The sequence below is a fragment of the Nanorana parkeri genome, unplaced genomic scaffold (genome assembly GCF_000935625.1).
Source record: "Nanorana parkeri isolate BGI_ZX_2015 unplaced genomic scaffold, ASM93562v1 scaffold985, whole genome shotgun sequence".
In the NCBI taxonomy this organism is placed as follows: Eukaryota; Metazoa; Chordata; class Amphibia; order Anura; family Dicroglossidae; genus Nanorana; species Nanorana parkeri.
In genome coordinates this window covers 119,173-146,868 of record NW_017307253.1, presented here as the reverse complement: position 1 = coordinate 146,868, position 27,696 = coordinate 119,173, and the positions used below count along the sequence as shown (strand labels likewise).

The 27,696-nt window shown below is 40.8% G+C and overlaps 1 protein-coding gene across 1 annotated transcript in view; it reads left to right on the top strand.

The window, feature by feature from the left end:
• The first annotated feature begins 232 nt into the window (after window positions 1-232).
• MAP3K13 (mitogen-activated protein kinase kinase kinase 13) overlaps window positions 233-27,696 on the top strand; it is a 52,909-nt gene continuing 25,445 nt past the window's right edge. The window contains exons 1-2 of the mRNA XM_018566878.1: window positions 233-312; window positions 22,282-22,839. Of these exons, the coding sequence (XP_018422380.1) occupies window positions 22,362-22,839 (478 nt within the window). The 5' untranslated portion in view covers window positions 233-312; window positions 22,282-22,361. The remainder of the gene's footprint in view (window positions 313-22,281; window positions 22,840-27,696) is intronic.

The window sequence follows — 27,696 nt, the reverse complement described above, 5'->3', positions numbered from 1 at the left end:
CTGCATGTGCAATGATGATTATTGGCTGCGTTATGCTCCCCCTTACAGCTCAGCTCATTGTGGACGTCACTGCAAGCTTCGTGCTGAATCCTAAAACAGCTCGTCCCTCTCCATTCATGAATCTCCTGTGACGTCAGAAGAGCCCTGGGCTCCCTTTGCAGTGGGCTGCAGGATTGCGTGGGTGGTATCTCCCCATCCCCTACAATTCCATTTTCCAGCTTGGTGTATCTGTATTTCCTGGTGCATTTCCAGTGCTTTCTTTTCCCTAGCATCCTTAGAGACACAACATGGAAACCAAGCTATTGCAGCAGCGTGAGTATCAGCTGTCACTGTCTTCTCTTTGTTTTATTCCTTACAATGGGGGCACAGAGGTAGTAAAGAGAGTGGGGGAGTTTATATCTATGTTATAGAGGACAGATGGATGTGTGATGGTCCATCTGTCTCTCCCGATCTCTAGGGCAAATAATGATGTTGTGGGACCAGAAACCTGATACCTCCCTTTGCAGGATGGATCCTACCACACAGATGCTCAGCTGCTGTATTGTAACCATCCCTGCTCTGTCAAACCCTCTTTTAAATGAAGTGCAATTTTCCTTTGTAAGACTATACTGGGCCACAGCTGAGCAGAGTCGGTCAGCAGGGGTCCAGCACATTTCTGCAGGAGATATACAACCTCTACTCTACCTCCCATGGCTTCCTTGTCCATACATCTCTAGAAATTCTTGCTGCCGCTTTCATACTCCTCTACAAGTTTGTCATTTTATATTATTTCTTATAAAGTTTTACTGTGCACATTCAGTAATGTATTTAGAGAGTAATTTGTATCAGAAGTTGTGCACAAAAGCTGTGGCAAATTACGTGCTTGCTAATGCTTACTTGATTGATGTATAGTTTCTAGGGGTTAAGTCTTTTAATGCCAATAATTATTTGTGCATTGCATTTTTAAGAAGTATATTAAAAGCCTTGCTCATGGTTACTACTCTGGGATGGCTGCATCTTGATATGACAACTTGCGTGGGTAACTAAATCTGAAATGTATTGTTACCATTTAACAGATAGATTTTTTTGGGGGGGTAGGGTTAATGCATATGATGTATTTGTGTATATTTTAATATGATTTTTAAATGACTGGCTCTCCTCCACTATACATAGTGCTGTGAAAAATAATATTAATTAAATATAAGCACAGGCGTCAATGGATATTGTGCGAAGCTGACTGTGTGAGATTAAGGGGGACGTTAGTACACAATTAGTAGGTAGTAGAGCCCTAGAATTTTCTCTCAGGTGGCAGCCATACTGAGTACACAGGGTCTTAGATATGATTGGGAACTGGATTTATGAAAGGTGATTTGTGTGTGATGTGTTAAGCACACTGTCTACAATACTTACTATCATGTGTCAAAATCAAAGTCCCAGCATATCCACGATACGATATGAGAGATAAAGAGATAGAACATTTTGTATTTCTCATAATTTAAAGAATTTATACTCCATTGATTTCTCAGATTTCAGCTAGAGCTTATAATTAACAGATGTCAATGTATCTGGCATTTTTGAAATATAGATGCCATTTCTATATGCATTTAAAGTGACACTAAACTCAGGAGTTAAACCTTAAAAATGGATTCAAGTACTAACGCACTAACTATTAACAATACTGTACTTTATTTGTGTATTACTCGGCTGTAGATCCTCAAATCATCTCTGAAATGGTGCTGACACTGTCTTTCCTTCTGGAGGGTGGCTACTTTTGTTCCCCATGGTCCCTGTGTGTGTTGTAAAGTATCCACCACTCCAAGCTCACTCCCGTGATGGACTACAATCTCACATTTAGTTTACTAATTTGTATTGAGATTGTGGTCCATCATGGGAGCGAGCTTGAAGTGGTGGCTACTCTACAATGCAGAGGCCAGCATTGTGACGCGCAGTGCAGAGGCCAGCAGTGTGACGCGCAGTGCAGAGGCCGGCAATGTGACGCGCAGTGCAGAGGCCGGCAATGTGACGCGCAGTGCAGAGGCCGTCAATGTGACGCGCAGTGCAGAGGCCGTCAATGTGACGCGCAGTGCATGTGACGCGCAGTGCAGAGGCCAGCAATGTGACGCGCAGTGCAGAGGCCAGCAATGTGACGCGCAGTGCAGAGGCCAGCAATGTGACGCGCAGTGCAGAGGCCAGCAATGTGACGCGCAGTGCAGAGGCCAGCAATGTGACGCGCAGTGCAGAGGCCAGCAATGTGACGCGCAGTGCAGAGGCCAGCAATGTGACGCGCAGTGCAGAGGCCAGCAATGTGACGCGCAGTGCAGAGTTCAGCAATGTGACGCGCAGTGCAGAGGTCAGCAATGTGACGCGCAGTGCAGAGGTCAGGGTGTGACGCACACTACAGAGATCAGGGTGTGATGCACAGTACAGAGGTCAGTGCTCGGCGGGGGGCATTTGCAAAGACATCAGAGAGGCCCGGGGGGCAATTGCCACCCTGCCCCCGGGCCTAGTCCACCCCTGGGTCAGACTAATCCAGCAAGTTATTAATTGTAGTGCAAGCGAGGGGCATACTGAGTGGGGCAACTCAGATTACTAACGTCCAAAAGATGTGGACTAGGAGGGGGGCCTCTTTAAGACTGCTCTGATCACACCGCTGAGCGATCCCTCTCTCTCCTCCCGACCGCTTCAGCTCCACAAAGCGGGCACTCAGAGAGGCGGCGGCGATCACACCTGTCAGGGTTCCCTCTCTCTCCTGGCCGCAGCAGCTTCAGAGCGGCCCGGGAGGAGAGAAGAGGGTGCGATAATGGGTGTGATCAGAGCCGCCTCTCTGAGTGGAGCTGAAGCTGCAGCGGCCAGGAGAAGAGAGAGGGAGCGCAGAGAGCTAGATACAGCTCTGGATGGAACACTACCGCCGCGGCAAGCGTTCGCTTCTGTTCTCTCTTCTCATTCTCGGCCGCTCTGTAGCTGCAGCAGCCGAGAAAGAGAAGAGAGAACGGAAGCGAGCGAGCGATCGCTGCGGCGGTAGTGCCCCATCCCTGGTCTCGCCGGTGTCGCTGACATTCCACTCGCCCCCCGCAATTTTCACTCGCCAATTGCGAGGGGGCGAGTGGAGATTTTGAGGCCTGCTGTATACCAGACTCGGGTTTTATTTTTAATTATGTATTCCTGTATTATTATATGAAGTATTAATCCAGTCATGACAGCACCTAAAGTAAAGGTATAAAATATTAGCTTTTGTGGACTTATTTTCTATCTTTAATATAAGCTCCAACAACTCAATATAAAGTTTAAAATACAGCTTTCTGTGAGTTTAAGAGATTTTTTATTTAGCTGCAAGAAGACACATGGGATGGAAATTCTATTCTAAATTGGATGGTTTTGTCCACAGTCTACATAGGTAACCTGGTCTGAGAAACTGTTGTGTGTTGAACAGGTTTTTGGCTGTGCCAGGGCATCCAAAATCAATATCAAATTGAATTTGCAGTTCACATGGCATATCACAATGCTGTGTTTTGTCTGAAGTTTCTTTTTAAATAGTTATAGATGCCCACTTATTGTAATGTTGTTACAGTCACTAATGTTGCTACTGAAGGTACAATTGCTCTTAAAGTGTATCTAAACCCAAGAGCAAAAATGTAATATATTGCAGCTTACCGGTTCTTAAATGTGGTGGCGGCAGTAGTCTTCTTTCTTTGTTTCCCCTTTATTTTCACCTGATGATTCAGCCATTAACACATTTGCTGTCTTAGGGTGGCCTCGATCACTCCCCTACTATCTAAGGAGGAACAACATAGCCACCCTTAGCCAACAGCACTGTCAACCTGGAGAGAGGGTAGTGTTAGCTAGACTTGATATAAGTGAATAGTACATTAAAACTTAACTCCAGGTAATGACAAACTGGACCATACATTTTTTTGTGCCTATATACTTTAGGTTTGCAAGACAGAATGGAGCCTAGCCTGTTACAACACATGAGTCCATAATAGTGAATTGGGTTTCCCTGCATATTTGTACTATGGTTGTATACAGTATATGCATGCATAGGCTTCCAATTACCCCTCTTAACAGCTAATATATGTTACTATTTTTTACATGGCAACATGTATCAAGCCTATTCAATAAGACAAAAGGCAAAATCCAGTAACCCATTGGATCCACCAGAAATTATGTTTCATGTGCTTCAATAAGCTTTTTTTTCACTATGGATAACTGCACTTTTTGTACCATCACTTCACCTTGCACTGGTTTACTGAACATGTCTATACATAACAAGACTAATCCCAGGAGTCATTTAGGTAATGTGCTTAGAAATTGCAGTTGTTACCTAACTTTTGTATATCTTCTTTTACTGTTCATTTGCTCATTGAGCCACATGCTTTCTTAAATCTGTTGATGTCTAGTTTGACTCCTATACTCAAACTTATCCACCTCTAGACCCATATGTGTTTAGAAACTTGTGGAACTCCAGAAAAAAGTATTTTTCAAACTGTGATTGCTCCAGAGCAATTATGTGTATTGCTTTGCCAGTGGATGAGGGCAGAAAAGAGAATGGTAAGTCCTCTCTTCCATTCACGAATGGTTTGTATTCAGTGAAAAGAATAACAAAGCTTTTTGTGAATGGATGAGGAGAGAGGAAATAAGAGAGCGAGTGACTCTCCTCTTCACTGTACAGTAGCCAGAACTGTGAGTCCGAGCGGTGGAAACTCACAGCTGATAGTAGTAATAACACAAGCAGCAATAGCACAAACATTTTTTAACACCCCCAGCCACCCTCCCAACATAGTAGGCAAAGCATTACACATAACCTCTATGGACCAATCGCAATGAAAAAAGTATGTTTTTTTCTTGGAGTTCCGCTGACTGTACATATAAACATGTATATTAAAGTTGTTCTTGGCAGGGAATTTCATATTTTTGTCATTATGACCTTCATGTGTGTTGAGAGAAAATAGGAATATGCATCAGCTGTCAAGGTGACTATTTAAATGAGGTGCTCATCACTTAATCCACTTAAGTAATGCTGGACTGGTAAGGATCCCCATATCTATGGGCAAGGAGAGAGCATGCCAGATAACCCTGGCTCACCATTCTTGGATAAGATCAGCCATGCCGTATAATTTTAGCCTGTAAACGTGTTGATAGGACCACCTGTAATGTAAGACCTCTATCAGAAAAGCATTGAACAGTATCTTGACAATCACTGCTCTCTCTTCCTGAACAGCTGGGAGGACCTACACAAATGACAGATTGTATTCATCTCTATAGATGAAAGGAACTGTCATTCAGACATAGTGTGAATGAGTAAAGTCATGGACACTGGTTATCAGAAATTCTGGGATTGAGACCCCATGCATAACAATGTCTGAATGACAGCTCCTATTACATTTAGAGATAGAAACCAAAAGTAGTTCCGCACTTGCTGGCTAATTTTTTACAATAGAATATTCTAGTGTGATAATATACCGTACTATAGTGTAGGAGCATCTGTTACCATTTTTACATCTGCAGAGATAAAGGCAGTTTGTTATTTCATGCAGAAAAAGCCCATCTAGCTGCTGAAAGGGCGCAGAGCCTCATCTGAACCAACTCTTAGATTACAGGTGGTCCAGTCAATTTAGATATATAACTGTAGTGTTGTATTTTAAGATGCTCTAAAAGCATCTCACGTTTCAAAATATAATTAGTTAAAATCTTTTTTGGCTTGCATTTGGATATGTTTGGAATGGAAGCAAATGTCCTATTGTTTCATAAACATTAGGGTTCTTCTTTGAACCCTAATTAGATGGTTATAAGGAATACTGCTTAGTCTGGAATGCCATAAAATGATTACCTTTTGTACACAGTGCTAAATAGTACATTTGAAAGTATACTTGAATCAAGTACAGTTGTATATTTAATATTGATACATATGTTGGGCACATCGTACTTGCACAAGGATTTTGGTTTTCATCCTTAGAATTGCGTAATATTATAATTTAACTAGGCAACAATAAGCTACACTGTAGCCATACTAGAGTAACATAGTTACATTGTTCGATTAAAAAAAGACACAAGCCCATCTAGTACAAGCAGTAAGCCTCTATGATCACCTAATTTACACTCTGGTATATATTTTACTATTATTTCTAAGCGACCATTCACAAGAGTAGTGTCTGAAAATATACCCATTAATGCACATGTGTTGCATTGCATTGCCAGATTTGTTGTATTGAATATATGGAAGAATCTATTTTGCTGAATAGAGTAAAAAGATCAGCATGCAAAAGCTTTATTAAAACACCTGAACTCAACAGTAGGGTACGTAGCCTTGGAACAGTGGGTTTGCTGTTGCACATTCAGGTTGCCTTCACTGAAACATGCAGAATGGTACATGACAGTAGTTGTATCTCATGGCAGTAGTTTCCAGCAATGGTTTTTTGGCATTAGACTGGCATCAGGACTGTTAGACCGCACAGAGGATCCCAATGCAGAGGATCCCAAAAGTTAGTATCTGCAACAAGAGATTACTCTGGTCTTTCAAGGAGTGTACGTGACCCCCCTCATCAAGCTTTGGCTTTGTAGACATTAGCCAGGTCAATTAGTGGTAGTCTATTCAAAGTGGAACTGACATTATACCAAAAGTTCTAGCTTTTAGATTGTACCAGCAATGCAGTATACTGTTATTACTATTCCTGTGCAGTTCTCTTGATCGGACCATGTACCTCCAAGGGTTGTTTATTTGTAATAAATCTCTCTGGCTGCATGTACACCAGTTAGGCAGGCAGTTGGCATAGAGCAGTGTTTGTCAACTTACAAGGTAAAGTAGGCATCAAAGTGGCCCCGGATGTATCCAAAGGGTCCCATGTGATATGTATTACATGTATTTCCTTTCGGTAAAATTCATAGACTGAAAACATACTAGAGGAAATAGTCAGAGGTTGTTCTACAGGAGAGGTTGGAGACTGAATTCATGCTGTAGGAGACATTCAAAGTCTGAAGACATGTTACATAAAACCTCGAGAAATCACTGCTATTAAAGCCCCACATAAAAATCAATGTTCCCACTATTGACTGATGAGCCAGAGGGTCACATTTTAAACACCATGGGGCTGTAGGTTGGGCACCAGAGCATAGTGGACACACCTTCATGCATGCCATGTACAGTTACTCTAAGCTCCAGAGTTAAAACCAAAAAATGTATTCAAGTACTCTAACTATTAACACAGATTTGTAGCTTATTTGTGCATCACTCAGCTGTAGATCCTCAAATCGTCCTTGAATTTGTGCTAACATTGTCCTTTCTGGAGGGTGGCTACTTTTGTTCCCCATGGTCCCTGTGTGTGTTGTAAAGTAGTCAGCACTCCTAGCTCCTTTCAGTGATGGACTACAATCTCACCTTTAGTTTATTAATTTGTATTGTGATTGTCTATCAAGGGAGTGAGCTTGGAGCGGTGGCTACTTTACAACACACAGGGACCTTGGGGAAACAAAAGTAGCCACCCTCCAGAAGGAAAGACAGTGTCAGCACCAATTCAGAGGATCTACAGCCGAGTGATGCACAAAAAGGTCCAATATTGTTAATAATTAGGGCACTTGAATGTATTTTAAAGATTTAACTTCTGAGTTTAGTGTCACTTTAACTCCTGAGTTGGGTTTTTTACCTCTACCAAACTCTTTACTGATCTGTATGTGCGTCACTTGGAGCAGAGCTACCAGCTAGGCTGACTGTGCTCTTTGCACAATAATATGATATAAAATAATATAATAGTACATAATTGTGCTTGAACTGAGAAACCTAAAGAGCAACATGACTTACCAAATAATTTAATGGCATGAATAAATACATGTATTAGCCTTTGTGCTAAGGTTGTAGCAAACATATTCAGTTTATGACACATTACAATAGACTTACAGGTATATTTTAAAGCCGTGAATGTGATATTCGCCAAAACTACACATAATGTGCATCTTCTGGGGCATTTTTTTGAAATTATAGCAGTTGATTTAACTGCGGTGAATGTGAATTCTCTGCTTTATAAATATAGCCCTTAGAAAAAAAGTGTGATAATAAAATGTTGTTACTGACCAAGGTAATCCATGCTAGAGCACTTAAAGAAACTAACGGGCAAAGATGGACCACTATTTTCTTCAAATGACATTTTCTATTTCAAAGGCTTATTCTTTTGGGTACAAGCTCAGCTCTCTTGCAGGGATATAAATCGTCAGTGGGAAATTCTCAGCTGTCAGAAAATATTGGACACTGTCCAAAGTACAGCATGGCACAGTGATAGACATTTACCTCTGGTTTGGAATATGAACAGATGATGTTTATAGTCTTAATGAGTAAATGGAATCACATTATTCAAACAATTGCTATATGGTGACATCCCTGATAACCTTGCCAGAATGTTTTGAACACAAATATATTTCCCTTGTGTGGATATTGCCAAGAGCCATTGAGATCACTTTAAGGAATAGTTTATGTATTTTCAGGGCCTTTTGCATGTTTGATTAAATGTATTTGAAGGAATTCTTTATTTCTAACCAGTATTTACTTTTAATAGGTAATAACAGACTGCAAACTGCAAGGTTTAAACTGCATATTCTTCAATGAATACAGGGAAGGCACTATTCCTTAAAAAGCAGTTGTACATAGATACACGTCCTAAAAATGACACTAAAAAAAGTAGTTAAAAGAGAACTATGGGGTAACCTTTTTATCCCATAGTTCTCTTTAGGGTCACTGGAGATTATATACTAACCTCCTCCCGTGACCCAAAGCTCAGTATACAGCGAGCTATATATTGAGAGTGCCGGAGCCATGACAGATCCTGACAATACTGTTGAGATCCACCCCGCTGGCTGACAGCGGGTTCTGCCTATCTAGAGGCAGAGCCAGCTGTGCCCACCCCCTCCCCTGTCTGTTCCTCCAGTCAGCGCTGGAGGATTGGACAGGGGAGAATCCCTGCGAGGAGTGGTGACCGGCACTCACCACTCTCTGCAGGAAGATGATCAGGAAGTGAGTGAGTGACGGTATGTGTTTGCTCACTTCCCGATCAATAGAGCTGGCGTGAGACAGTTTCAATGTCACACGTCGACTCGAACTATGAGGATGAGTATAAATCACTCACCTCATAGTTCTCCTTTAAATCCTAAAAATGCATTCAAGTACCATCATTAACTATTAACAAAAATGTAGCTCATTTGTGTATCACTTGGCTGTAGATCTCCAAATCATCTCTGAATTGGTGCTGACACTGTCCTTCCTTCTGGAGGGTGGCTACTTTTTTCCCATAGTCCCTACGTGTGTTGTAAAGTAGCCACCACTCCAAGCTCACTCCCATGATGGACTACAATCACAATACAAAATTAGTAAACTAAATGTGAGATTGTAGTCCATCAAGGGAGCGAGCTTGGAGCCGTGGCTACTTTACAACACACGTAGGGACTATGGGAAAAAAGTAGCCACCCTCCAGAAGGAAGGACAGTGTCAGCACCAATTCAGAGATGATTTGAGAATTTACAGCTGAGTGGTGCACAAATAAGGTTCAGTTTTGTTAATAGTTACGGTACTTGAATGCAATTTTAAAATGTAACTCCTGGGATTGGTGCCACTTCACTTTTGAATTGGGTATGAGGACTTTTGCTCTTATCAATGCACATCCCTTTTCCACTTTTCAGATGGTGTGTACACTGTTTGGCTTATGTATTAAAGCAAAGTGCAGTAACAGCTTTTCACTGTCTAATGCATAGGACTAGCACCTTCTGATGGGAATTTTCTATTGTGCGTGTGTACTGTAGCTCTGAGGTAGTGACATTTATATGCAGTCCCCCGGCATATACTCCTAATCATGGCAACTACGGTACAATTGATGGACATTATAGAGCACAAGAACCAGAATTAGTCTTGGCAAAATGGAAAAGAAAATCACACATTTCTGCAACACATGCAGGTTTCCCATTTTTATCTCTTAAACACACAGCAAGTACAGAAAAGTAACTTATGATGTACCAGAAATAAAGTGTGCTCCTACCTTCCCCAACACGTTTTATTGTGGGCTCTGAATTTCAAAGCACATTGTGTCAGCCCTGCCTACCTTATGTCTAATGCATTACAAAGAAAATAGATATCTCTCTCCATCTCCATAACCCCTCCTTGTGCACTGGAGATTATCAACTCACAAGATTTCTGGCAAATTCAACAGGTATTTTTGCACTCATTTAGTATATATTTAATTGAAAGTTTATTTTGTTATATTTAGCAGACCAACAGGAGCATATAAGAGAAGTTTATCGTTAGGGTTTACATTACCTTTAACCCATAGTTTGTAGGTTCTGCTTCTGCTTTGGCTCCATTGCCCACTAACGCTATTTAGACAGTAAGGTCAGCCACTTTGAGATGAGATTGAAAAAAATACATGCCATTAACCCAAAGGAAGAATCTATTTATAAATGAATTTTAGGATAACACTGCAATGAGTACAGCTAATGCAATGTTTGGACAGTTTGGGTAGAACATACATTTGGCAATGTTCAAGAGACCAGGTGATACAGTGAAGGTAGCACATAGCTAACAAAATGTAATAAACTGATTGCAGCCCTATGATTATGTACACCAAAATATCCATGTTAGCTTTTCTCTATTGACCCGGTTTGCTGTATTTCTGTGATGGGTTGATTTTGGCTATACTATATTTACTTCTGCCCTGGCTTATTGTCTGAATTCCACTTTTGTATTCTGCATGCAAGCTGATTTTGTGTTCTTATATCTAGTTCTTCCTTGGATTGACTATGCTTTTTCTCTGTTAACTGTCCTGTTATGTAGCTGAACGGTAAGCATGTCATAGCATGAGACTACTATAGATGACTCTTCATGCCAGCCTGGAATCTGTGACATCTAGCACCGCATGCAGTATCTAGTTACAGCTCACCAGACATCTGAGTCTATTGATTGGAGAAAGAAACTCATGTGACTGCTACTACCTCTGTCCTTCCCCTAATGTACACAGGGAGATATAATGATGGCAGCAAGACAAGAAACCTTTCAATGCCAAAAGAGAGCCTGCGTGCCTGGTTTTCCTAGGATGGCTCTGCCTAAGAAAACATGCTCATCCTTTTTCATGGTTAAATGACCCAGATATATCCTGCTATCATGATCATCAGCCTGTACTATTGTTATCATCTCTAAATTTAACTGTAGGCATTGGGTGCCTGGCAGATATTGGATAGCTATCTGATCTTGTTTCCATTGACATTCAAATACATGTTCCTTTTCTCGTAAGTCTATATGTGATAACAGTAACAATGCTGTTTATCTCTGTATTTAAGAGATGGGGAGATAGTTTATTGGCTAAAAATGTCAAATCCAGCAGACAATATTCCTTGATATAGGACCCTGAGTCTGTCTTTTGCAGTGCCCTCAGACAGCATGATTGTCATCCGATCCTGCCAAAATTCATGACTCTCAGACAATAGCTGCCTGTTGTCTATGGCCGCTGTCTGTTATTACTTGTCTTCAGGATGCTCTCTGCTTAGTAAAAGTGAAACATGATAATGGCTTATTAGCTATACTGCAGGTTTTTATGATAAACTGCATTAAATAGCTCCTTAATGTAAACTACAGTGCTAAAAAATTTACTGGCTTACCAGCACATGTCAGTGTATCCTAAAGCGCTATCAATACCAGTTTAGAATATATTGCAAAAAACACGGATCTATGATGCAATCTTAAAGTAACTTCACTGGTTATTGAAAAAGATTGGCACCTAATGTAGGTCAATATTCAACTGGTACCAATCAGACATCAAATAACCACAATTGCCATGTATGCTCTCAACCACCATTATCATCTCTTGTATGGCCATTGTAAAAAAACAGTCATCAGTATTCTGTGTTTCCAGGATCAGTGTTGCACATTGATTTACAGGCCAAGTTAGGGCCTTTGCTTATGGGGTTTGGGCTTGAGTTGATGGCATCAGTTTGATACCTCTTAGATCATTCAGAATTCACTGTCAAATGTATTTGACCTGCCACTGACCACTGACCTCCCACTGACCAGCATTTGACCTGATTCAGGTGGTTTTAAGCTGTATGGGACTGCAAAACCCATCTGATGTGAACAAAACACCATCAACACAGGCCTTTATGGTGGCCTAAAGGAAAAGGAGGCTGTAGATCTTGTTGCTGAGATGACATGGATGGACCAATTTTGCATTTGTACTGTCAGTTAAGCACTTATCATGTGTACAGGAGGAGGGAATGCAGGGATGACATCATCAATGTGCTGCTGCCCCTTCACTGCCTATTCAACAGGCTGGGGGAGAATTGGTAAAATGTACTCTCCCCAATAGTTTGAGCTCTATAGCTCGAGAACTCGAGTGACCACAAACCGCTTATCACTCAGCTCAAAGCTTTTCCTTCCAGAGAGCAATGACTGTCAGCCACCGCTCCCCACAGGGATCCCCCTCCCTGTTCCTCCAGTGCTCATTGGATGGACAGACAGGGGAGGGGTTGGGTACAGCTGGCTAGAGAGGCAGAGCCAGTTGTCAATCAGGCAGCAGGGTGGATGCTGACAATGTTATCAGAATCCTTACCAACCACAGAGAAGTTCTGCGCTGTCAACGTATAGCGGGCAGCAGCCTACTATATGCTGACTTTGAGATACAAACTAATGTACTCCTGTGACCCAAAAGGGAACTAAAGCCCCCAAAAAGGTTTGGCTATAGTTCTCTTTTAAAGAAACAGAACTTTTTTTTCTATAGTTACTTATCAGATGGCCGAGCAAACTTGCCATGATTTAAAGGAGCAGAAGGATATTGAACTGTAGAGGATGCTTGCTGATGGAACATACAATTGACACCCTGATATTACCTGGAATGTCCCTGAAATTCTGAAATTTCTATTTCAGCCTCAGGAATTGTAAACATGTGTGTGTGTATTTATGAATAGGTAGACAGCAGTCAAACTCTGGCCTTATCATCCTACATAACTTCCTATGCCAGGTTCTAAAAGATTGTTTCCTATCGCCTGACATGTGAAACATAAATTTTAGTGGTGGTCAGTATAAAGCCCTCTATCTACAGACAGTCTTATGTGCAAATCTATTTACACCTGTACATTTTAAAATATAAATCTAAGTGATTACCAAAGCATTATTGAGGGTCAGTCAGCCTGATAATCTAACAGCTACCACCTATGTCTACAATTGACTCCCCTCACATGAATTGGCTGTACGAGGGCAGCTGCTCGGATTCCAGAATCCCCAGAGACCTTTCTGAGGACAGAAGGAAATGAAGCCCTATTGATTTAAGAGATCCGGTCCAGCTGCACCACACTCTCTCCATCCTTTCTTACTGCATATCTCTTCATCCCATGTGACGGTATGATCTGTGAGCCATTGACTAGAACAAATCCTGCTATACGGTGTAACAAGGCCTGATTTTTTTTTTTTTTTAGGTTTATTTTGTCTTTTATGTTTTTGTATTGTGTTTTGTGTTGAAATATAAGATGGGAAGCTTATCTTTAATAGTGTGGTGTCTTCACATAGGTACACAACTATAGAGTAGCTGCCATGTTGTGCTTATTGAGATGATTTGCATCCCCCTTAAATAAACCGCATAAGGCAAATGGATTTAGTGAAATGTGTGTTTTGTATTGTTTCATTTAGATGGCTATTTAACCATCATTTTATTATTACACAACCTGGGATGAGAGTGGGTAACAGAACTGTGTCACTTGTTTGTCAAGGTAAACCTTTTCATTGCTTTTTGGTGTGCACCAACACACTTCAAGCCCAGTTTGTGCACTTAAAGTAGAATTAAACTCTCCTTTGTTTTGCATATACCCTGTTTCCCCGAAAATAAGACCTACCCTGAAATTAAGACCTAGTACTATTTTTGGGAATTTCTAAAATATAAGACCTACCCTGAAAATAAGACCTAGTTGTGACCATTCCCAGGGCCGGTGGTGTCATAAGGGGGAACTTGAAGAGCCGTGGGAGAGGCAGGAGAGAGTCAGCGGTGCCAACAAAGCCAGCGTTAGAGGAAGCGAGGCGGCAGCGGAGGGAGCAGAGCCGCTGCTTCCTCTATAGCGCCACCTCCTGTCACAGGCGGAGTGATACCAGATGCACTCCGCCGGCGAGGAATCCATAGTGAAAGCGCGCTTCGCTCATTCTGGTTACCAAATTGCTCTTGGAAAGGTATGGCACCCCTGATCACCCTATTCTTAACTTTGCTATTTTGGGTTATTTAATTTGGATTTGCATTAACTTTGGGTTGTTATACATAAAAAAAAAGTAAAAAATAAGACCTACCCCAAAAATAAGACCTAGTGAGCTTTTTTGAGCTAAAAAAAATATAAGACAGTGTCTTATTTTCAGGGAAACATGGTTTCTACTGCTAGCATCCAGTAGATATAAGCAAAAAAAATAAAAAAGTTAACACAAGAGTAAAAACATACCTGTGTCTCCGCCGCTCGCTCCTGTCTGAAGATCTGAAGCTTCTCAAGCAGCCGCACAGGAGGATGAGAGTGCAAAATCCAGTGTACCCATCGCACTCCTGACTGAATAATACCCCTAGAGTCGGGTGGGTGCCAAAGTGATTGCAAAAAGCCTCTGAAATCCAAGATAAGTGTATGTATAAAGTCACTCGCACTCCAATAGAATTTCAAGTCAAAAACGGTTTATTGACTTGATTGCTATCATATCATATAGCGACGTTTCGGAACAACAGCGGTTCCTACTTCAGGCAAACAGAATGTGAGGATGAGAGTGGGCGCATGTGCAGTAGAGATCTTTGGCGGGGAGAAGAGGAGAGACACATTGGAGATGAATGCACGCCTCCGGGAGCGTGCAGGTCGGACAGACACTCTGGGACAAGAGGAGTCTGCGCTGGATCAGAGACCGGCACCAGCGCTGGAGGGATTGCTGAATACAAGTGAAAGGAAGAATATGATCGGACCAAGAGGCAAGTCCTTAAAGCAGCAAGGGGGGGAGGAAAACATTTGTGACTTTAATGACACTTAACTCTTAAATCTTAAAAATACATTCAAGTACCCTAACTATTAACAAAAATGTATCTTATTTGTATATCACTCGGCTGTAGATCCTCAAATCATCTCCGAATTTGTGCTGACACTGTCCTTCCTTCTGGATGGTGGCTACTTTTGTTCTCATATGGTCCCTGTGAGTGTTGTAAAGTAGCCACCTCTCCAAGCTTGCTTTTGTGATGGACTACAATCTTAATAGGAATTAGTAATCTAAACATGAGATTGTGGTCCATCACAGGAGGGAGGTTGGATCTACAGCTGAGTGATACACAAATAAGTTATGCTTTTTTATCATTTATCTCCTGCATTTAGTGTCACTTTAAGGATCAGTTTTTTTTACTACATAGAAAAGGGTGCAGTTGAACTGTTTATAGACAAATTATATATTTTGGGCTTTATTAGCCCTTTTTAAAACGCATACTTGTGTCCTGTTTTGCAAGCATTAAATCATTGACTTGGCTTAACTGTGTCATGATAGTAACAGAAGGCTTGTGATAAGCCAACCATTATTCATGCCTTAGCATTTTTGGTTAAAGTTGTGGGTAGTGTGAGGTTTCATATGTATCATCAGATTGTGGTCATTCTACATGTAGAATTTTTTTTTTCTCCAACATCAGCCACATAAATTCCATTCAGCCACTTCTTGCTGCTGAACATAGTTGAGCAAGAGAAGGTTTGTACAGAAGAATAGTGCTCCTATAGCCAAAGCCTTTTTGTGTCAGTACAACTTGTTATGAGCAGGATGGTGATGTTAAACAGTAAATAAATGCATTCTGTCACATTATCATCTGTCCTGGAAAATCCCTGTTATTAAAGATTCATGGTATATATTTGCCAATGTGTGTAACCTTCAGTGCATCCTCTTATCTACCTTTTCCATAGTTTATAGGATTTATTACTTTGTGTGCCTCTTTTAATAATCCTTTTCCTTGCTGTTTTTCTATATATTTATTTTTCTGAATCACACATTTCTGCTTGTCAGATTTACTCTAGGGAGTAATAGAGCGAGGGGAACGTGGGTCTAGAAATGCCTTCTTCCCGGCACTGGCTAAACCAAATCCGATTAATCTGGCTCTCCTAAGGATTACCAGTGCTTATGTGCTCACAGCACACTTTCAGAATGCTGTTCTGTGCTCTGTGAACCACTGTGAGGTAAACTATGGGGTTTACCACATAAAAAAATATACAAAATATACAGTACATGCTGTGTATAAATTGCAAAATCTGTCTAAGTGAGTATTCATTGCAAAAAGTAAAAGGCTGTACATGATTGTCACAGTCTGCTAAAAAAAATGAATCTCCGACCAGCTTTCTATAGCTAGGTGTTGTTGTGCAGTAAGATCATTGCACTTCAATTAGCAGCCCGACCTACGTAATATAGTCATCACAATGGTCTTTTACTGCGCCTCCTGGATTCTTGGGATAATAATTTATTATGCATTATGGAGAATGCAGGAAGAGTTATGATGTACCCTAGTAGGTTGGCAGCTTGGTAAGAACTGTTTTGCAGAGATCTCTCTTCTGCCTAAGAGTTTGAGTGCAAGCATCCATTGATGCAAATACAAATCATAGAGCCCCATAGTAAAATCTTAATGGGTCTTCACTCTCTCTCAGTGTTGTGTTAAGAGCAGCCAAGTAAGCTGCATGCATTACAATCTATAGCAGGAAGTATTAGCTACCTGGGGAAAAAAGAGAGAGAGAGAGAGAGAGTGCCCTGGAAAGCCTGCCATGTAGACAAATATTGCCTTGGATAGAATGAGACTGTTTAAGGGAGTATATGAGTCCGCCCTGTAAAGAGAGACAAGTATCTTCAGTTAAGCATGCAAGCATTTTGTCCTCTCCCAGCTAGGGCTGACTGCACAGACTTGATCATATAACCTGTGATGTCAATTTTAAAGGTTTGGACCTCTGCAGTCAGATTAGGCATGGAGAGTAACAGTATGCTCACACAGAGAGCTCAGCAAGTCATTGACATTGCACTGTGCCACCAGTAGGGATGCCACTTTTCCAGCAAATAAATATTGGTAACTGTGGCCTGTGGCTGTAGCTTATGTGAGGGGCGTGGCTTTAGTGTGTGTGTGTGGGGGGGGTTATCATTTCACAGAGTGCAGGGGTCAGGAGTTTGAATCCATTTGAACTGGAATTGTATTCAACCCATATATTATTGCATTATTCTGCCATCCTAATTAGGCTGTATGGAGGCATCAGGATCATTGGCTTTTGCCACTGACTGCTTGGCTCTGGTATCTTTTGGCACAGACCTGCCATCACAACTGTAATGCTTAGACACGGTAGCTCCTGGGTAGAAATTGTTTACATATGATACACAATGCAAGCTCCGATATCTTCAGCCAGTACTGTTTTCATGCATTTCGGTATCTTAGGTTAGAAACTCATAGCTTCCTTGTTTCCCTTTACAACGTTTCCAGCCAAAGCCAAGACTTGTTGCTGAGTTATTCTGCCATTCCCAGTGCAGCTATGAAGCGTTATTTCGTGTTTTCCTGTTTCGTGCCTTCCTTCCCCGCTATTTGGATCTCCTGGTTATTGACCCCTGGCCTGACTTCCCACTTCTAAAACTTGCTGCCTGCCTTGACCTGGACTATACTCTGACAATGAATATTTGGATTTTCCTATTTGTATAAACTTACATTCTGGTGCTATTTTTTGCTATTGGGTTCCACTCCAGCAGATAGGGGGACCCCGACAATACCCTTAGCTTAGGGAAAGCAGTTTCCTAAGCTTAGAAAAGGACTGGTCTCCCTTTATCCTATTCTCCTTTTTATAATTAAAATACCCCTTATATGATCAGACTTGTAATATGGCCTTTAGAGCAGTGGTATTATTTTCCGCAACTGAAGGACAGAAACCTTGCATATTATCTAAAAATACAGGAATGGTTCAGAGGTCAGCAGAAACTGCTTGTGATGAAGATGACAGCTCTCTAAAGGAAAGCCTGTTTCTGCCTTTTGTTCCTGTGTTTACCTGCTGCCCTGGTGATACGTTGTGTTTGTGTGCACTACAGGACACCTCATAATTTATCAGCCGGATCAAGGCATGGCCTACACACAGAATGGATAAATAGTAGTGTGTGCCAAATATTACCCAGCATCATCACAATGACAACTGTAATAAAAGGTGAAATACATAGAAGCTGGAGAGTTGTTTTGTCCTTGACTAAACAATAATAGCTGCTTTAGACAGAAGTTAGTGTTAAAGAACAAAAAAGATTCATGAATATATTCAAGTAATAAAATATAGGTCTAAGACTTTTTTGTTTCTTTTATTTTTGTCACTTTATGTCAAGTGGACCTTACATTTATAACTACATGGATGTGTCTATTGCAATATTATTACAGTGTACATATGCTGCACAAACTTATGTAAAGTTGAAAAGAAAAGCAGCTATATAGACTAACTCCCTGACAAATTTATAGTCACCACCACTGTTCTTCCCCACCACTACTTCCTTCGTAGCTGCCTCCACAAAATACCAATTACTTCTGCATATGGGAAAACGTAGCCTCCTCCCATGATGCAATACTTCAGTTTAGTGATCAGTCAACACTAGCCAACAGCAAGTACTTGTGCAGCGTCCACATTGTTAAACAGTGTTTTGCTATTTGAAAACCCACATCCCCACCCACTTATACTCTGCATACCAATCCATTTCTTCATAGGAACGCTTCATAACAGCTCTTCCAGAATAATTGGTGCTTGCAGGTATGGAGGAATATGTGACCTAGTACCAGGATGCAGTCCTCAGGCTTGAGTGGCCAATCCCCAGGCCTGAACATAACCAAGTGGTTGACGTGGAGCTTATGCATGGTTTGATTCCAAATTCCGAAAGAGAAGCAAAGCAGCAGGGGGAAAGTGAGTATAAATGAGTTGAGGTGACCTTTCAAGAGACTCTGTCACTTTTCCCTGTATGACCAAAGTGACCGTTTCTTTAAGCAGGAACCAAAAATATATGCACAAATATGGCTATCACTGTGCAAAAGTATAATTAGTAGCATTTACATGGATACCAGGTTTTTACAACCATGACATCCTTTGATAAGGTTCCATTTCTTAAACTATAGAGCCCCTCTAAATAAAATGTATGTATGACCTATTAGTATAAAATAGCTCTCATTATATAGTATATTTCTGCTTTTGCTCCCCATAGCAGTGTGACCATCAGGAGCTGTTTTCTTAGTAAACAGCACTGAGATATAATGAAACGTGTGTTGTACTTTGCCTTCCTTCATGTGATAGAAGTCCCAGGCTTTTCACACTGCACAGCCTCTGTCACATGCTGTTTGATTTGGCTGCTCGGCAAGATATTCAAGTGTACAGATATTTACACAATCACTGAGCACCTGTTCCGATAGTAAATGCCAACGCGACATAAACATATACCGGCTTTTTCAGTTTAAAGGAGTTCTAAAGTCATGGCATATACTATCCTGCTATAACATATTGTAAGCGTTTTGTTGTTTTTTTTTTGATGATGATGATGATGCAGTCAAAGCTTACTTACTACATAAAAGTGATTTTTTTTTTTTTGAGTGCTGCCTTCTGTCTGGCAATCACTTTCATCAACTTCGTGGATTCCCAGTGTGCTTTGCACCTCTTTCCCTGCTGCTTGATGTGATGCAATTTCCTTTTCTCAAGATGACATAGCCCATCATGCATTGCTTCCAGCAAACAATGATAATGTTACATTGTTCAGGCAGCAGGCTTAGTTAGAGTGGTAACACAACAAAGTGCATATTCACAGGGCTGGGTGAAATTGTGTCAGTGCATTGAGGAAGTACATCCTTGGGGCATCTTCAATAAGAATCTTTACAAAATTCTAGGTTAATATGATTATTAGGAGAGGGATAGAATTTATGGAAACTCAAAATAGAACTCCAGGAATTGCTTTTATTAAGTGGGCCTGGCCCCGCACTGCAAGGGTTTAGTGCTCATTTGTGTTTAGGTGCTAAACTAAAAAAATATCCTCACCCGAAGCTCCGTGGCAGCCAGCTGTCACATCGCTCCCTCCAGTGTATAGATGTGATGGTTTATGGAACCTTAGACTGCTGCAGAGGAGGGGGAGAGACGCTAGAAGGACTGGTCTAAGAACAAGCAGGCTCGGAGGATCCGGTGAATATAACTTTTTTTTTTATTTAGACAAAAACGAGCAGTAAACCCTTGCAGTGCGTTGCAAGGGTTCCAAAAAAAAAAAGAGTCCAGCTTTCATTTTTGACCATAGATACAGATCTGTCAAATACCATTCATTGTTATGAATAGGTGCACTGACATAAAGCTTGCTGAAAAAAAATGCCTCTTTGGTCTAAAAAAAAAAAAAGACAATTTATAGTTTGAAATGCATTTAAGATCTATTTAAGAAATCTTAGCCCATTACATAATCTACTCTGTTATAGTATCATACATTTGTTGCTGGGCACTTGGCATTTGTATTCAGAATTTGCATTTCGGAATCATTTGAAAAACGATTACAGACGCTGCTAAGAGCCCGAAAATGTCAAAATGCAGACAGTTCTGTGGATGGACTCCAGGGTATGTCATTAAGCAGGATTGTCTTCACAGACTCCTAAACCTGCAGAACATCTCTAATGAACTTCGAGTTGAATGGGTTTATTCCACCTAAGGACAGGCCTTGGTAGGCAGCTGTCACCAGAGGTTGTGCTCTGATAAAGTCACGCTCTGTTAACTCCTTTACAGTGCATTCTGGGTAATTCAAAGAGAGCACAGCACATAGCCAGTGCTCTAAGGCCAGCTCCACCTTTTGTGTTATCAGTCTATATTTGCTCGTCAAAACTGTTTTCGTTTTGTTTGTATGTACTTTAACCTCTGTTTTCAAATAAAATGGATTTCGATTATTCTGTCGTTTAACCCTTACCAAAGGTATCTCCAATGCTAAAAGCAAGATTGCTTAGAACAACAGCATACAGATAGCTTTCTATTGTTACTTAAAACACAGCAGTAATTCTTGAAGGCTACAGTGAATTGTTTTGGACACATTTAAACAATATTCATTAGTAGTCCCTGTGTATGAAACATAAGGAAATAAGGATTATACACATGAGCAATGAATATAGGCAAAATGTATGATCGGTAGATGGAAGGGCTGTCTTGTGAAAGCTGGATGGGTCCCATATCTACCAGTCAGATTCATTGTTTCATTACAGCACTGTTTTCCTTTGCTCCAGTTTTCATGATATTGTTAAATTTCATGTTTGCCGACCTAAAGGAAAAAAATGTGCTTGTACTATGTAAAGTAGTTTGCACATGTTGATAGATAAGAAATGGTCCTAGAATGGACAGTGACACTTTCCTATTCAGTGGAATGGTCCTAGAGTGGATTTTGATACTTCCCCAATGTTTCTAATTGGATACGCAACAGACATGGTGGAAATTATTAAGAATAAAGCAGAGACAATCTGGAGCAGCTGTGCATAGTAACCAATCAGTTTCTATCTTCAGCTTGTTCAGTTAAGCTTTTAATATGAAAGATGGTGGCTGGTTACCATGTACAGCTGTTCCAGATTTTGTATGCTACAGTTTTCGTAAATTCCCCTCATAGTACTTACAAATAAAGACAACAGCAGTTTAGCAGCCTTACATGTGATGGCTGCAATTGTTTGCCTTTTACCGGGCTTTTTTTTTTTTCTCACCTGGTAATCACTCCCTGTTCTAGTGTGAAAATGCTCATTCACTGTACTGTATCTTTGGAAGAGCTTCATTGTCACCCTTGGCTGATCCCCCTGATTTGTACTACAAATATCTTGCCCTTTTCCTATCTTCGTTACACAGAGGGGCATTGATTTGCAGTTTACAGAAGATAGCAGGAAAAGCTGATAACATTGTTTGAGATTTCAGCGCAACACAGTTACAAGGAAACCAGATTTGTGATGGCTTTTTTAAAAAGATGTAGTGAAAAGTGCAGAGTAAACACAGATTTAGGCTCAATTTGATTTGCATAAAGAAAGGGTCTACCTCACTGGATATTATTCAAAAAGATTGTGTTGGTAAATTGTGTTGCTTTGATTAGGTGTTGGGTCTGGCCTCTACACCTTTGAGGGTGTTGGATCATGTGCACACCATCCAACCACCTTGAGTATGAGCTGTCATCAGAGCACCTTATTAACTTGTAATTGCAGATTACACTATGTTATTACTTGAGACTGCGTGTTATTTTATACAAATACAAGGCCACATCAGTACTGTTCACTGCATGCCTATATTTTTAAAACTTATTAATAATGATGCCACTGTTTCTTCTTCTGTTTACAGATCCATGTGATCTACATTCCAATACAAAGCAGAGCTGAAGGACCCACCTGAAGAAACGGTGTCTTGGGAGTGGCTGCCCCATGCACATCTATGTTACTATGGCCAGCCCGCACAAGCCCTTGAGTTGGTCATCTTCTCCCAATCTCATGGTTGACACTATTCGGGAGGATCAAGATTACATGGTAGGGTTTGGTGACCCAGCCACAACAAGTCACCTTCAGCCTCCAGAGAACCAGGAAAAGTGTGATAACCTAGAAAATGCCAGTAGCCCAGTAACTGCAGCTGTCCTAACCTCCATCAGTGAGGACTCAAGAGACCAGTTTGAAAACAGTGTTCTACAGTTGAGGGACCAAGATGAAGCAGAGAATACTGCACCTCAGGGCACCAGCCACTCAGGAGACGGAGGCAGTAATAGTGGCACAGAAGACATCAAGATACATTTCAGCCGCGCAGGAAGTGGCAATAGTGGTTTTCTAGAAGGACTTTTTGGCTGCCTCCGGCCTGTATGGAATATGATTGGCAAGGCGTATTCAACGGATTATAAGCTGCAGCAGCAAGGTAGGAAATATATTCGCATACAATGTTTTCAGCATGAAATTCCTCTACATTTCTCTCTAAACATTATTAACTTCTATACAGTATTTCTAACGTGTTTTATCACTTTCAAGTTCTCACAGGCAGTGAAAGGTTTACAGAGATTGATCTTACAAAATATTTGACACTGAGCAACAAATAAACGACAGCAGAAATTTTGTTGCTCTAGTTCCTGCGAGGAGATAAGTTGTTCGATCTTAGAACATTGCCCAAGAATTGCCACCATTAAAGGATTGTTCTTGACTGAAATTTGAAGTAAGAAAAAGAAAGGAAGAGAGATATCTTACAGAAGCACCTGAAGATAAAAGAAAGCTACATAGAGAAGTTTGATTAGCTAGCAGTCTGGCCACTTGCTTCACAGTGCTAAACCATAGAACCTTGGCCTCCTTCTTGGGCTTTGCTAAACCAAGTTGTCCTTCCTCACTACTCAAGAACCACACCATTAAATTGGCATTTATAATCTGACTATTGACATGTTGGGTGTTCCATATTTTAATTACTGTACTACATAAATAGATTTGTAGATTCTCCCTCTAGAGACTATATATATTTAACTTTCATAATTTATCTTCCTTGATGAACAACTGCTGTGATAAAATATTACTCACACGGAATTACAAAAGCTGCATTGTTTTCTTCTTGTTTCAGTCCCTAGACTGGAAGACTTCCATTTTAAGAGAAAAATCATAAACAGTGATGACAGTTGCACGGTCCAGCTTCACAGGGTTGGAACATATCTGTAAATTACCCACAAACTGAGGCTTCTTGCGAGAGGAGTTATCGGACAGGTTGTCTGATATATATTAGGGTTGCACAGATACCAAGTACAGTACTCGGTACAAGTACGAGTACATGTACCGATACTTTAGACCGCCAAGACTACACTAGAGAAAAATTCAAATATTAGGAGGCAGCTGTCATTTGTAAGGAGCACACAGAGCTCTTGGGATTTGTACATCTCTGTTTTAATGTACGGTTTTGTTTTTATAAATATAGGGATGCACAGATACCAGTTTTGAGAGTACGAGTACTGGTACTTGCCGAGTAATTACAAGTACGAGTACTGATACATTTTTGTTTATTGTCATGTGACAGTTTTTCTAAAACAATACAGACTAATGATTTCAGGGCAGTGGTGGAGAGCCAGAGCCAGGTCCCAGCTGCAACAGCTGCAACCCTGGTAGTTCTCATGAAAATGCCAAGTATCTGCACTGGTACTCGAAAAGTATCTGTGCATCCCTAATATATATATTCTAATTATAGCAGTAGAGCACTTTTCTATTAATCTTATCAAAGCCTATCACAAAAGCTGTTTCACAATAACACAAAGCAATGGATGAACTTGTGGTCCTGGACAAAAGAGCAGCTACAGTATATATGTTGTAAATTATGCATCATCATCATCACTATTGATGTGTTTCACACTATTTAAAATATAAAGTTGTGTGAGTCTAGGTGCACCACAAGTTGATCATGCGTAAGTTTATATCTTAAAATAAAAATTAGATCAGCATTATTTCTCATTGAATTAGAAAAGCACCAACACCACAATCAGTTTTGTTTAAAGTGACATTAAACTCAGGCGTTAAAACTTAAAAATGCATTTAAGTACCTTAACTAATAAAAAAAAAAAATGTAGCTTATATGTGTATCACTCGGCTATAGACCATCAAATCACCTCCTGAATCCATGCTGACACTGTCCTTCCTTCTGGAGGGTGGCTATTTTTGTTCCCCATGGTCCCTGTGTGTGTTATATAAAATAGCCACCGCTCCAAGCTCGCTCCCGTGATAGGCTACAATCTTATGTTTAGTTTACTAATTTGTAGTGAGATTGTAGTCCATCACAGGCGTGAGCTTGGAGTGGTGGCTACCTTACAACACACACAGGGACCATGGCGAACAAAAGTAGCCACGCTCTAGAGGGAGGGATTTTAAAGAACAATTTTATTGAAATTGGAATATTAAAATAATTTTGTAATGTGTATATGTGCATACAGAGTAAGAAGGAAGGACAGCATCAGCATGAATCCAGAGATGATTTGAGGATCTACAGCCCAGTGATACACAAATAAGCTTGAATCCAGAGATGATTTGAGGATCTACAGCCCAGTGATACATAAATAAGCTACATTTTAAATAATAGTTGAATACATTTTTATTGAATATAAATGTATTCAATAATACTTGAATACATTTTTAAGATTTAACGCCTGAGTTTAGTGTTCGTTGAAAGCAAACATGCCAGTTACATAAAGGTAAAGAACAGGTTGCAGCAGTACAATGTAGCAGTGCCTGTTCATACCTCAACATTACCACTCCAGCACGTGTGGTATCCCGAATCCCAGGCCCCCATAGAATGCCCATTTCAACATTGTGCATAAATCCCCTAAACCAAAACTAGAAATTAAACCTGAACATTTACAGAGGAACTGAACTATGGAAGCTGTTCACATAAAAAGGCAGGCAGAGGACAAAGGGCTAGTCACTAGCTTTTGCCTGTGGTCTCCCTGCAGCTGATCTTTCCTTATTACTGACTAACCATGCCATGCTCTGCACTGTGCCCCTGTGGAGGCGCCAATCTTGGTAGAGGCTTTCCTGCGTCATGCCAAAGCCCCTAGTATGGAGAACAGTGAGCAGCAAAAATGTGACCCCCACCAAATCTCATTTCAAATCTCCTTAGACTAGCAGTCAGAGGCAGCAGAACCTTAGATTTTTAAATAGCAAATATATAGATATGAGGCTTTAGGCAAGAGAGTCATTGGCCCACTCACATACCGGGAAGTGTTTTGATTCTCTTCATTAGAACCTCCAAACAAGACACCCTTTTCCCAGCAGTGCTTGGACACAGAAAAATGTAGTCTGATTGGTTAGCACACTCCTAGGGTGGTGTGATGTGTTAAGGTCGGTGTGCGGCTCCTTATGTTGTTAGACCAAGGTGTCTAACTGTGTGAAGCTGAACAGAAAAGGAAAACAAAGAGGAGCACAGCTGACTGGCACGGAATGTGTGAATGGTGAATAATTAGGGATTAATAATGGATTGAGGTGAATTTAAATGTTGGAGTGAAAGGTCGGCGTTTGACACTCACGTGTGATGAAGTGGGCACAGTGGTGGTGAACTGTTCTGATGTGATAGGTATGTGTTCGGTGGTGGGACACTCCTGGTGATGTGGTTGTGGGCCTCTCCACTCCAGCGGCGAGACCCCACGACCACATCCCCAGGAGTGTTCCACCACCAAACCAATACCTATCCCATCAGCATAGGTCACCAACAATGTGCCCACTTCATCACACGTGAGTGTCAAACGCTGCCCTTTCACTCCAATGTTTAAATTTACCTCCATCCATTACTAATCCCTAATTATTCACCATCCACACATTCCGTGCCAGTCAGTTGCGCTCCTCCTTGTTTTCCTTTTTGGTACAATACTAAACCTTGCTGCTGAAGTATCGGTGCCAAATTTTAACAGTCCCACTCTGATGTAGAGAAACTTTATCATCCATTGTATTATGGCTATGATTTATATTTTGTGAAGGTTCATTATTTAATGGCTGTATTATGGTATGATCATATATTTAAAGTGTTTATGGACAAAAAGAAAACCGCAATCCAGTATTGGAGCACTGTGTGGCAACAAAACACATACAATTCTTTGTGAAGAACGCCTGTGTGTGGCATCACAATTATAGCAAAGGATTTGTATTTTTTCTTGACAGAGACATGCGGTTCAGTTTGTGTGTCTTACTGGATCCTGAAGAGCAGATGGCTGACCCCCCTCCCCTTTCACTGACTATTGTCTGCAGCAGCAGGACACGGATTATAGTTCTTATTGTCTGTTATTGAGCGAGGAGCCTGTGTGTCAGCCTGTGTCCATGTCACATAGTCTTGAGGAGGGCAAGGCTGGGGTGGAAAGGTGGGAGTGGGATCTAGGAGAACACAAAGCTGATAATATCTTTTACTGTCAAGGCTTTTCTGCTTGCACAGTCAGTATTGTTGGAGTAGCTTGGGTATAGTTTGTATGTAAAAAGAGAGATGCTCCTATTTAAAGAAAAACAGCAAATTTAGGGTGAGAAGAATGGCAAATATAGTCTAATACATATATATATATTGCCAAGGTTACACTACCCCACCATCATCACCACTGCTGTTGCGTAACCTAAAATGAGAACTAGACTGGATTTCTACCACCAAACAGCTCTTGACTCCATCCGAGTACCAAAGCTGGATACAGCTACATTATCTTAGAAGACAGCAACAAAACTGAACACAGTTTGGTGTTACCAAAGGGCTTGCTTCCAATCTTACCTTTTAGCTTTTTAACCACACTACTAATTGTAATGCAATAACATAGCCACAGTTGGGGCTTTGGTGCGTTATCTTAAAGAGTAGGATCTAGGTATGAATAGAGCCATTGGTTGGCTGGTTCTTTCTCAATTCCTCTTCATAATTGCTTTGGTTAGAGAGTAATGGAGGAATCTAAATAGTTAAAGTTTATAACAAGCTTTAGGCCAATCTTGAAGCAAACCTGTCACATGTAAAGCAATGTTCAGTGTAGCAAAGCATACTGAATTAATGTAGATATTGCATTTAATTTCTTAATTGATGTCCCTTTTGCTGTGTACATATCCATTATATCAGCAGTTAAAGCAGAAAGCCACATGGAGTCAGGAGCTCTCAACAGGCCACCTTGTCTGGACACTGCAGATAACTATTTAAAATGGTGAAAGTCAGAATTTAACTCGTATTACATTTCAAATTGTCACTACAGCAAAAAATATGTTACGTAATCTAATGAAAGAACTACTGCATGTCCTATTGCCA